The sequence below is a fragment of the Rhipicephalus sanguineus genome, chromosome 2, assembly GCF_013339695.2.
Source record: "Rhipicephalus sanguineus isolate Rsan-2018 chromosome 2, BIME_Rsan_1.4, whole genome shotgun sequence".
Classification (NCBI taxonomy): Eukaryota; Metazoa; Arthropoda; class Arachnida; order Ixodida; family Ixodidae; genus Rhipicephalus; species Rhipicephalus sanguineus.
The window spans coordinates 25915524-25926968 of NC_051177.1; the positions used below are offsets into that span (position 1 = coordinate 25915524).

The 11445-nt window shown below is 45.1% G+C and overlaps 1 protein-coding gene across 1 annotated transcript; it reads right to left on the reverse strand.

The window, feature by feature from the left end:
- Positions 1-236: 236 nt before the first annotated feature.
- On the reverse strand, positions 237-11445 carry LOC119382575 (40S ribosomal protein S3a). Its single transcript, XM_037650337.2, has 7 exons — positions 11255-11445; positions 10963-11066; positions 10465-10652; positions 9198-9323; positions 8527-8609; positions 4764-4873; positions 237-394 (listed from the first exon to the last, which is right to left on the reverse strand). Exons 1-7 carry the CDS (start codon positions 11314-11316, stop codon positions 255-257), a joined length of 813 nt encoding a protein of 270 aa, XP_037506265.1. The 5' UTR covers positions 11317-11445; the 3' UTR covers positions 237-254.

Below are 11445 nucleotides of genomic sequence, written 5' to 3' on the forward strand. Positions count from 1 at the left end.
GTTTTCGTACGTCGGGCCGGGCCGGGCGGGCTCGCAGCCCTTTGCCGTCGGGCTCGGGCGGGCCTTCGACAAAGTCAGCGGGCCCGGGCCGGACTCGGGCTCGGAAATGCGGCCCGTGCACAGCTCTAGTAGCTATACTGTCCACATAAATGCATTGGTTAGACTAACTTTCAATCTTTATGTAGCAACTACCTGGGGAATAGTAAGAGAACAGACTAGAAACATTGTGTTCATGGTTATTTATTCAAATGTGCTCAGACTGTTTCAAGCACAGGGGGCTCATAGCCCTCTGGTCTGTCCACCTTCATGCCTTCTTCACCCTTGGCGGCAGATGCAGTTGCACTAGCACCACCTTTGCCAGAACCTTCTCCGTGAAGTTCCAAAAGCTTGCCCACTGGAAACAATGAAAGCAATGTGTCATACAAAATGCAATGCATTATATGAATTATTCCAAACAATAAGAACACCTATAGTCATGTGCAATTTTAGAAGTCTGCGCCATTTCCTCCTGAAAGGAGAGTTCACACAAGCTTGCCCCAATGGGTGTGCATTCTAAACTGAGGTCATAAGCCCGATAGCTGGTGACTTTTAGAAGAATATTGCCAAGTACATGCGTAGGACAAATTCTTTAGTCACAGATCCAATCAGCAGCCGCACTTTTGTCATCTGGGCAGGGCCTTTACGGAATTGAAGTTGTATCCGACTACAAGTATGTGCTCTGTTAAGGCGAAGTCTATAAAATAAAATGAACTTTTATAGACCTTTTCACAGGAGAGAAGAAACACTTTTCTGGACAGTGGCATGGGAGTACAAAGGCTGACATCACTCATCAGTGTGTGTGGGGGTCACGCCTAGGTATTTACCACAGCCCTGATTATGGCAGCGCCTAGGGAGCTTAACAAAAGGCTGTCCAAGCGGAACATCTAGCACCACCACTTATGTAACTTTTCTAATACAGTCGAACCCACTTGTACCGATCCCAGATACAATCTATAGGTTATAACGACAATATTTCGGCACACTTGTAATTTCTCTTTGCTACCCTGTGAAACTGGATCAACACTAGTGAATGTTTTTCAAAACCTTCTACTTTTACAACGAACACTTCAGACATGGTCGCGGTAAAAATATGGTGCATACGAAACTAGAAGGATAAAAAATAAAACAGGCCTTCTAAAGCATGAGACAGGCACGTGCTCCACTCCAGTTCACTCTGATAAAGATATCCTAGAAGCGAGACCCACACGCAGATTTCGGATGCTGTGAATGAGGTTGCTTACTTTGCAGGCATTTCTTCAGTGGCAAAATGGCAGTGAATGAGAAAAAAACACTTGAAATAGGAGGCGGCATGAAGCCTTGCAGGCAGCTTTCGTATAGCAACCTTTTTTGATGCCATTCTCTGCAGCTACGACCGCCTTCGATGAACCAAAGAATGCCTTGGAAGGCATGAAGCCGCAAGTGCAAGAAGCAATAACCGCGATAACATTTTGTCACATAAAAAGTTTACTGCGCCCTTCAACTAGACGATGCCACAATGTGAAGTGAAACGTTTTTCGTCTTTTTTGGTAATGGCAGGGACTGGTCAGTCAATGATTACGACCTCCATGCTATGCCTTCCCGGATAAGCATCAAAAAAGAGCGAAGGCGAGGTGGCGACCAGCAATGAAAGTGCCATTATGACTTATTGCCGACGGCCTCATTACAGGGAAAAGAAAGCGCTTGGTCGCTAAGAGCAAGTCTTTACGGGCGAACTCATTTGTAATCAACAACCAGTGATATAACAACTACTTTTCACAGCACCTTCAGAGTTCCGTTATAAACACTGTGCATACTTTCCAACAATGATTATTACAGGGGATTCTGGCACTAGTGTGCACAGAAAAACGGGGGAGTTGGCAAGCGGTGGACAGTTCACTAAGACCCCCCCCCCCACGATCTAGGCCACAATTACTTGAATCTATAATAGTAACAACAATAAATAAATAATGAGCTAACAAGACACTGATTCTGAGACAAGCTGTACTGGAGAACTCAGATTCTGACCCCCAGGACTCTTTAACAAGCTCCTAAATCCAAGCCCATCGGGGCACATTTTGTCCCTACTGACACGTGGCCTGGTATCAGTTGCGTGTTCGAGCTTAGCAGTGCAACAACTTATTTGCTTAACAGCCACAAAGGGTAGCAAAACTAATTACACACACAAAAAGAAGTTCTTAGAAGGCTAGCTTTAGAATATTTTTCAAAATCATTGGGTTTAAATAAATTTGCTGGGTACATCCCTTAGTACACTTCCGTCACTTATGCAAAATTAAGGGTTGAGAGATCTGCAGATTGCTTACAAATCAATTTTGCGGATTACCTCAAGCCACCCAATTATTGGCCACACTGTGTGGACGTCAACCTGGATACAGCAACTAAGGCGTGACTGAGGTGATGGAAGCGGGTTTAGGATGCAACAAACCACTGCAGAGTCCTTGACATTAACGCTAATGCATTTGGAATTGTGCAGCTGCTGAAAATTTACACCAGTAACGAAGCAGAATACACTTATATGTGCTTGCCTGTTTTATCTCCACACTGCCTGACACTCCGTAGGCCGCTCAAGTTTGTGGCTACGGTAAACAGGCGAAATGCTTGCACACTTCTGCTAAATAACTCTATTTTACCAATTTCTGGTCTGTTTAAATATCATTCATGTATTCTCTTTTTTTAAATTACTGAACAATCGTCTACCTTATGTATTATTGATGGCAGATTGCATACCAATAATAACTGCACTAGGTTTGCACACAATCTTAATTTTCTGCTTCCTTGATGTAACACAAACTATGGTAAAATGGCATCATCTTTTTCATTTTGGAATGACCTTCCATTACAACTTAAACAGCTGACTTCTTTAAACACATTTAGGTATGAATTAAAGCTTTATATTCTCTGTAAACACTTTCACTGATAGCTTTTTTTTTTAGCTTTCATTCTGACCATTTCTCGGTGTATAACGTTGATTGTTTGATGTTTCTTTATGCTACAGTTGACTTCGTTACTTTCTGATGGTTTTTTTTTCTTTCTTTTGAATCGTATCCTATATTCCCCCCCCCCCCTGTTTTTACTGTACATCTTCTCTTTTTGTATTTTTAACCGAGAGTCCTGTTTGCAGTCACTGACTTTGGGACCCTTGTCTGCATATCTTTCTGTACCGATCATTGTAATCTAAATTGCAATAAAATGAAACTGAAACTGAACTGAAACTGAAGAGGCCCGTGGTCTAACTCTCAATATTATGCTGGAAAGAATGAATAACTTTGCGGATAGCAGCCTTTCACTTTGCCACGGTAGGTTTGATAAAATTTTTAGAAGCCAAGCATTAGCCGCCTTTTGCATGGTGTGCAGCTTAGCATGTATATTATAGACCAGGTATACACGGAAGGAGTTTTTGTACTGTAATGCGCACTCTTCAGCTGGTACGTTAACTAGCACTACTAAAAGACCCTATTGTCAGTCAAGGACATGGTACGAATGGTGCAACATGGTCACGTTTCCGCTGAGTGTCTGCTCTTGATGGCCTGCGTCCTTCATGCTAGTTCAGCTGGCATGCCTTTGACAACTTACGGTTGGCGCCCCTTTATACGTCACGTGAAAGTCGTACAAGTGGCTGGATTTCAGTTTTGCACCTTTTTTCGAATTTGCTGGGTATTTCGATCAGGCGCGCCACAGGAGTGTCTCGGAACATAGAACCGCTACTACTATGATATGATAAAAATATTGTAAGAGTTGGTCTTTAACAAATGTGTATGGTAATAAAAGCAGCATGCACCCACACACGCGGTTGGCACAAAAAAAAACAAATACAGTAGAACCCCGCTGTTACGTTCCTCACTGCTGCGTTTTCCCGGCTGTTACGTCGTTTTCCGCCGGTCCCGGCATAGCTCCCATAGGATACAATGTATTGGGAACCCCGCTGTTACGTCGTAACTGTCGGACCGTTCCCGTATGATACGTCGCGAAGTGCGCCCGGAGCCGACCGAGTGACTACCAAAGAGAGCGGCCATGGCGCATTTTCACGCAGCTTGGCCTCGTTTGACCGTAATATTAGCCGCATGAGAGGCGCAAGCAACAGAATCTTTCAATTGATGCAAACAAAAGCATGGCCTTCGAGATTCAAATTGCAAAGATGGCGTCTGTGACGTAACTGCTCGCGAAAGCAAGGCCTTCGAGATTGGCATTTACTATTGACAAAAGCATAGCCTCTGAGATTTGCATTGCACAAACATGGCGTGTATGACGTAATTGCTTGCGAAAGCAAGGCCTTCGAAATTGGCATTCACTTCTGCCATCGCGTTGGCGTAGACTCATCATCATCGTTATTTGTCGGAGAACGGGAGGAGTTCGAGCTGGTTGGAGCTCGCATGGTCGTGCGTGCGGTTCGCGGTCGGACTCGCCGCGCCGGTCGTGATTGCGTGTGCTTAGCTTTTTCATGCCTACAGCTGTTGGTGTTAAAAAAATCACATACGTTGATTACATTTCTGTGGATAAGGCCGTCTTAAGCTCCGCGTTTCTATCCATCGACTAGATCGCGGCTGAGCGCGCCAATTTTCGTGCTGCTGGTAAGAATTGAAATAAAATTCTGTACCACTAAGTATTTTGCCGTTTTTCCTGTTTTTCGGCTCTTACGTTTCCCGTCTCTTACGTTTATTTCCTACGGTCCCTTCAAAAACGTATCAGCGGGGTTCTACTGTACTGAACAAGCAAGGCAAAGCACTCACATTCAAATTTAGGCTTCTTGAGCACCTTCACTTTTCGGATGAGCACATCATGCAGAGGGTAGATGTGTTGGCAGCTCTTCTCAATGTCCTTGCCAATGCTTCCAGGAATGCTGTTGAATAAGGGGGGGAGCGTGCGATCGTCACATACACATAATTCAGGCCTAGACTAATGATATGGCAAGTAGCAGATTCCTCTTAAAGGAGCCCTGCAACACCTTCCTTAGTTATATTGGAATAGTCTCATTATTGGCGTATGACTCTTCACGAGTCATATGCCGCAAAATTTTTTCGAATCCGTCAAGTCTAAGTGGTGTTACCAAATTATAGAGATCACGTTCCGCAGCTTTCTCCCTCCACTCAACGCCACGAGCGCGCGGAAAGCTGCGCGGGGCGTAAAGGGAGGGAGGGCGGAGGTGCGAGGAGGTGCCGAAGAGTTATGTCAGCACCGGCGGCATTTTTTTTTTCTCTCTGGCGTCTCGGCGCAACCACGTGGTCTGTGGCGCCACTTCCGGTCGGCTTGCGTAGTGGTCGTCGAGCGGAGCCCATCACACCGTGTATCGCGCGTGCTTGAAAACTGCGAGTCGGTTTGGTAATGTTGGGTGTGCACCTCGAACTGACGTAGTGTTTTCATCGCTCTGCCAACCATGGACGCAAAACCTGCGTGCGCGTTTGGAACGAATGACAGCTGAGATGGGTTTCGACCCACACTCCGATACACCGCCTCGTCGCACTGCTCGCGCTTGAATTGTATTCAACACGGCAAAGCTGCGTGCACCCTTCTCCCAGTGGTGGTACGCTTTTTGCTCTTCGAATGCGGGCGCACAGCGAGTGCGGGCTGACAATAAAGAACTAAAGACTAGAAGAAAGGATCGTGGGGCATCGGGCCGGCGCGGACCCATCCACCGGCTGTCTGCAGCTACCGTGAAAATGCGAGTCTGCTTGGTTGCTGTGTCGCGGTTTCTCTGGAAATTGATACTGCGGGGGGAAGGGGGGGGGGGACACGTCGAGGTACGGCTCAATGACATACTGAACATACAGCGAACAGGACTCTCGCCATACAGCGAACACAGGTATCCTAAACTAGCCGGCGCCAGCATTGTTATCGGAGAAATGCTGCACCGCTGCCTCAGTTGGTCGTGAGGACGTGCCGACGATGCAGTTTCCAGCTGACGAGGCAACACTCGAACGGCTGCCACTCTCAATGGCAACCGGCGATGGTCAAAAGCACAGAAATACTCATGATTTCGGCACTGCGCATGGTGAAGAAAACGCAACCACGCAACTACGATCAGACGAGCTGTCGGCGAGACCGGAAGTGCTAATATTAATGTTTGTTCGGTGTTTTAACGGCATAACACAATAACATACATATTATCTACTTACTGAACTCAAAATTAACAACGAAGGTAATAATGAGGGTGTTATTGTGATTATAACATCAGCCAATGGTGGAACTGCCGACAATCGCGTCATATATTGCGGACTAATACATCATTTGTCGAGAGAAGAGGGAGCGATTTTCAGCTGACTGAGAATTTATTGTAAATTCCAGGCCGCTCGCTTCGCTATAATATTTGGCTCGCGTGTTCTCGGGAGCCTCGACTACAGAGTGGCAGCGCTTTTTGACCCTGCTCAAAAAGTGTTGCAGGGCTCCTTTAATTCAACAAGAAAAAGATGTCCAGGCACAACATTGCTTTATCTCGGTGGTATTTGTCCAATTCCAAAACTCATGCAGTTTTTAAGACCACCAAGCAGAAAACAGTGAGACCAAATTAATGTACACACCATTCTGCATGAAAAATGTAACATGACTCGTATTAATAATAATAATATCTGGGGTTTAACGTCCCAAAACCACCATATGATTATGAGAGACGCCGTAGTGGAGGGCTCCGGAAATTTCGACCACCTGGGGTTCTTTAACGTGCACCTAAATCAAAGTACACGGGCCTTGAACATATGACTCGTATTCTTGTACACAACACGCCAATAGCTTAAAATATCTCCTTTGAATGAATTGTGATAATTAAAGCAGAACAACTTGGTTAAAAACCAATGATGACAGTTCCCCTGACAGTAGGCTATTGCAAAAACTCGAGAGGCACTACCGTTTGGTATCATTTGAGAAAAAGGGTACCGATCAGTATGTAAATAATAGAGAGTACCACATTACTTGCATAATGATCGCATCCCTCAGTTTTGTCTTTTTTTATCTCCCACAATGATCTCACGTCAAACTAGGCATGCGACACACCCATCACGCTTTAAGATTCCCACGAGCAAAAACACGGGTCTTCAAGATTTGTATAGAAAATGGTACTTAAGACATACTTTAGAAATAAGTTTTGGCACATGCAGTTCGCAAAAGTAAGGAACTCAAGATGTCCACCTCTTGCCTAGAGCTGTCATGGGTTTGCCATCATTCGAGATGCTTCCACGCTTTCCAGTCTGATGCTGACTGCGTAGTTGCTGGAGTTTCCTTTGTGTTTCTTGCATTTATGCAACTGTGCAGCACCATGTTAAGTTTTCTCCCTCGACATCATTTTGGCTGAGTGTGCTGCTGTGTGCAGTTTAGGAGGAGGTTCTGGATGAACACTTTTGGAGGTGCCTTTGTGAGACTGCCGTCTGTGGGCCACGGCAGTCTTGCACTGAGCCAGTCGTGCAAATACTACAGCGGGCCGGGAACGTTTTCGCTCAGTGCTGCCAACACATCCAGCAAGTCTTGCGAAAATATTGCCAAAAGTGATCGCTTTCTAGGCATGGGAGCCAACATCCTCATCGGTTGTAGCGGCACTAGATAAAAGATTTTAGACCACTGTAGGTGCTCAAAAAACGCTTTGTGCTGATTGGGCATGACTAAAATGCATCTGGCAAAGCTGCAATTTTTTTCTCAACTTAATGTACAGTGGCAATGATGCCTCCAGTGATGACACTGCTGGCCGCAACAACAATCTTGCGACGACGACAGCGAGGACTCGACTCTCAATAAAAGGGCAGTGTTTATTTTATGTAGCACCTACACAATGTAATTTTTTAAAGGCAAATTCACTTTATGTGATGACTACACCTCAAATTATGCAATTAAATAAAAGTGCAATAATTATGCAAGTAAATACGGTATTTCATTGAGAGCTGCCACCATTTGCCACAGCCAAATTGGGTACACTGCAGGACGAAGGCAGTGATTTACAACTGCCAGGAAACACCATCTTATGCTTGCGAATTTCTAAATTCCACCACATCCGGCTCCCTGCTTTACCAAACTCCTTTCTCTATGCAGTCACTGTGTACCTTTGGTAGACTACTGAGCATCTGACCAACACATTACTTGCCCTGCTCTGTTCCAGTCTTCCCTTCCAATGTTAACCACATGGCTAAAATTTGCTCTCCCATACACACCAATTATCTTTTAATGTTACACCTAACATTTTTCATTCTTCTTTGCTGACCTCCAAGTTTGCATTTAAATATGTCAGTACTGGTGAAATGCAATGACTGCAGACTGCCAAAGGATAGTAACATCCCCTACGCATTCCTGTTTACGTTTCCTTTAACTATTTGGCAATGAAAGAGCTGAAATAGCCACTTAAAATTCTGCAAGAGCAGTCAAGTGGTAATTATTTGGCGAGGACGAGTTTTAGGATTGAAATAACAAGCCTTGTTTAACAGAAATGTTCAGACCCTTGCTTGTCATTGGTTGGCTTTGAATTAATACAAGTCTACTTTATCAAAAACTTATGACACAAAGAAAAAATGAACTTACAGTTTGTTAACAACCTCCTTTAGGCTGGTGGAAGACACCTCCTGAATCATCATCTCAGTCATTTTCTTCCTAATGAGGCGTACCTGGATGTAACATTGCATATGCATTAAATTACTATCGACTACATTTATAAAGAGGAAGGGTGTGTGTGCATATCTCGATCTAGCCCAGCAACCTGGTCGTATAAACGACACTTCGAACATGGAACTTAGGTGCATCAAAACTTTAATCCTAAACGATTGAGAAAGTTTGTTTATACTTCCCTATCATGACAGTGTAGACATACATACACCAGGGTTCTACATGCTGGAATCCCAATCTTGCTACGAGGCATGCTGTGGTGAGGGACTTCGTACCACTTCTACCAGGAGTTCCCGAACATCCACCCCGGTCCAAGTGCAACAGTATTACCGTATTATGCCTTCATTGAAAGTCGAACATCGCAGCCTGGATTGAACCTGTGACCTCGAGCTTATTAGGCCCAACACTGTAGCCATCGAACTACAACTGTCCTTTACATTGCTACCAGCTCTATATACATCTGAATACTCTCCAACAGACTGGCATTACTAGTCTAACAACCAGTGTCACGCTTACAACAGCACCCAAAGCTTGCAGTTTCTAAGCAATATAACCTGCAGTGACAGAAAGTGGAAAAGATCACTATTAACCTGGTTGTGCTGCGCGTAACATGTCTTCTTGAGTTGATTGGCACACTTCTTGGTGAAACCAATGCAAAACATGCGGAGGAGGTAGCCATCGGTCGTCCGCACGTCAACTGTGGCCTCGATCAAAGTCTGCAAAAGAAGTGCGAACATGCATTTTACAAGGGAAACTCCGTTAACTGGATGTAATGGAGTCGTGAATGAATGGTAGCCTTCAGTGTAGTATCCTAGGGAGCAAAAAAAAAAAAAAAAAAAAAAAAGAGCTAGAAAACCGAGCGCTCAATGTTTCAGCCAAGCGTCTGTGCTGTGCTGAAAGCTATCACAGGCCACAAAGGCAGTTTGGACAAAACACCGATACACAATAGACTAGTTTTCCGCAAATAATTTTGTCTATGGTGCCCCTGCAGACATTCTGCACAGTGGTGTTCGTACTGCAATTGAGCCTTGCTCAATGTAGACACCTGTGATCAATATTCTGTCACCCAAGTACAAAAAACACAATGGTGTTTATGCTTCAGTGTTCAGATAATTAATGCTGATATGTAAGAAAGTCGGGGCAGTTTACTGACAGTGTGGTTCATGATGGTCAATTAGCTTCTTGACTTTAATCTTCGAAAAAAATTTTTTTTTAGCTCATATACGGGGCAAACAAAAACAGGACAAGGTAATTACCTGCTGCCTCTCTGTACTGTCTTGTGTATCATTGTACTCGAAAAAGTTTCAAGGTGATTCATGAAAGCATGTAGATGGATCAACGGCTGACGTAAAATGCTGGCAAACTTAGGCAGGGGGAGCCTTGTAGCAGTGAATTACATTTTACAGATGCAATCTGTGTTCCAGCTATTATGGAAGGCAAGCAACAAAATACTGCTTGCCTGTGGTGAGCAGGAATTGATGTAGCACAATCTTAGAACCAGCAAGAGGAAAAGGCCTCAAGCCAGAGGGTTCGTGTGCAAATGTGACTATGATACTGCGTGTGAAAAGTTCAGCTCCACAGTGCACCCACAGGAAGAAAGTTGTAATCAAAGGTACTTGAATACATGCATTTTTAAAACCGTAAAGGTGCTACAAGCGTCTTCCAGACGCCGTGGCTCCAAAGTGCTCGGAAAATCCAATGGAAGCTTTTCACGTGTGCGCGCACTGAAAGCCATTGTTGACCAAAACTATTTGCGCCAACGAATTCATCACTCTGCGCACAACAATGCATTCACGTGCTGCGAAAAGATCACTGCATTTCCGGCCCCAGTGTCTATGGCACACGGATCGTACGCACCTGCCATTTCTTGACCATAGAACGCAGCTTGTCAGTGGTCAGGTCCATGCCGTGGAAGTTGGTCAACACATTACGTCCTTGCACTTCCTCAGCGATGAGGCGGAACTTCCTGAAGGCATCCTCTCCGTTTGTCAGATCGGCTTGCGAGACCTCAAAAACACGTCCCTTCAGCCCTTCCGACGCAATCTCTGCAGTGAGGAGAAACGCACGGCAAGCGTTTTACTACGCGGTTTAAAACTGGTTACTTATCATGTGCACATATGCACTTTTTCCTCTATTAAGTTAGAGAAATTGTTAATGTTCCAGCGATTATGGAAGGCAGGCACAACGATGCTGCATGCCTGTGGTGGGCCGGATTTGATGTTGCACTATCTCAGAACCAGCAAGAGGAAAAGGCCTCGAGCCAGAGGGTTCGTGTGCAAGTATGGCATCAATTTAAGGCACGCGCAGCTATTTACATGGAACAAGAGTAGCACCAGACAGCATGGTTTCACTCACTTGTGCCTTGCGTGCGGTTGACAAAGGTCTTGCCGATATTCCTGACGGCGTACATTGCCGGCGCCTTGACATCGTACCAATCCTTGCGCGTGAACGGGTCAACACTGTAAATATGAAACACAACATGTTACTACACAAAGCAGATCGTGGCGGTAACATGCACCGGGTGCCGACACACCGCAACAGAATCGAGTTCAATCCGCTCAAATTGTCATGTCCTCCGCGAACTGCTGTTCATCGCCAGTACAAAAAATAACCGCTTAATTTAAAGAAGGCGATATTTCTCACTTACATCTTCTTCTTAACGCCCTTCTTTCCGCCTTTAGACAGGCCCTTGTTTTTTCCGACGGCCATCGCTACGGTGCCGAAGATGAAAAGGCCGGAACTCGGCTGCCTACTCTCGACGCAGACTACAAATCGACTGAGAGCCGCGGTGTGTTCCACTATTGAGAGCAAAAATGCCTTATGTGACGTCAGTGACGT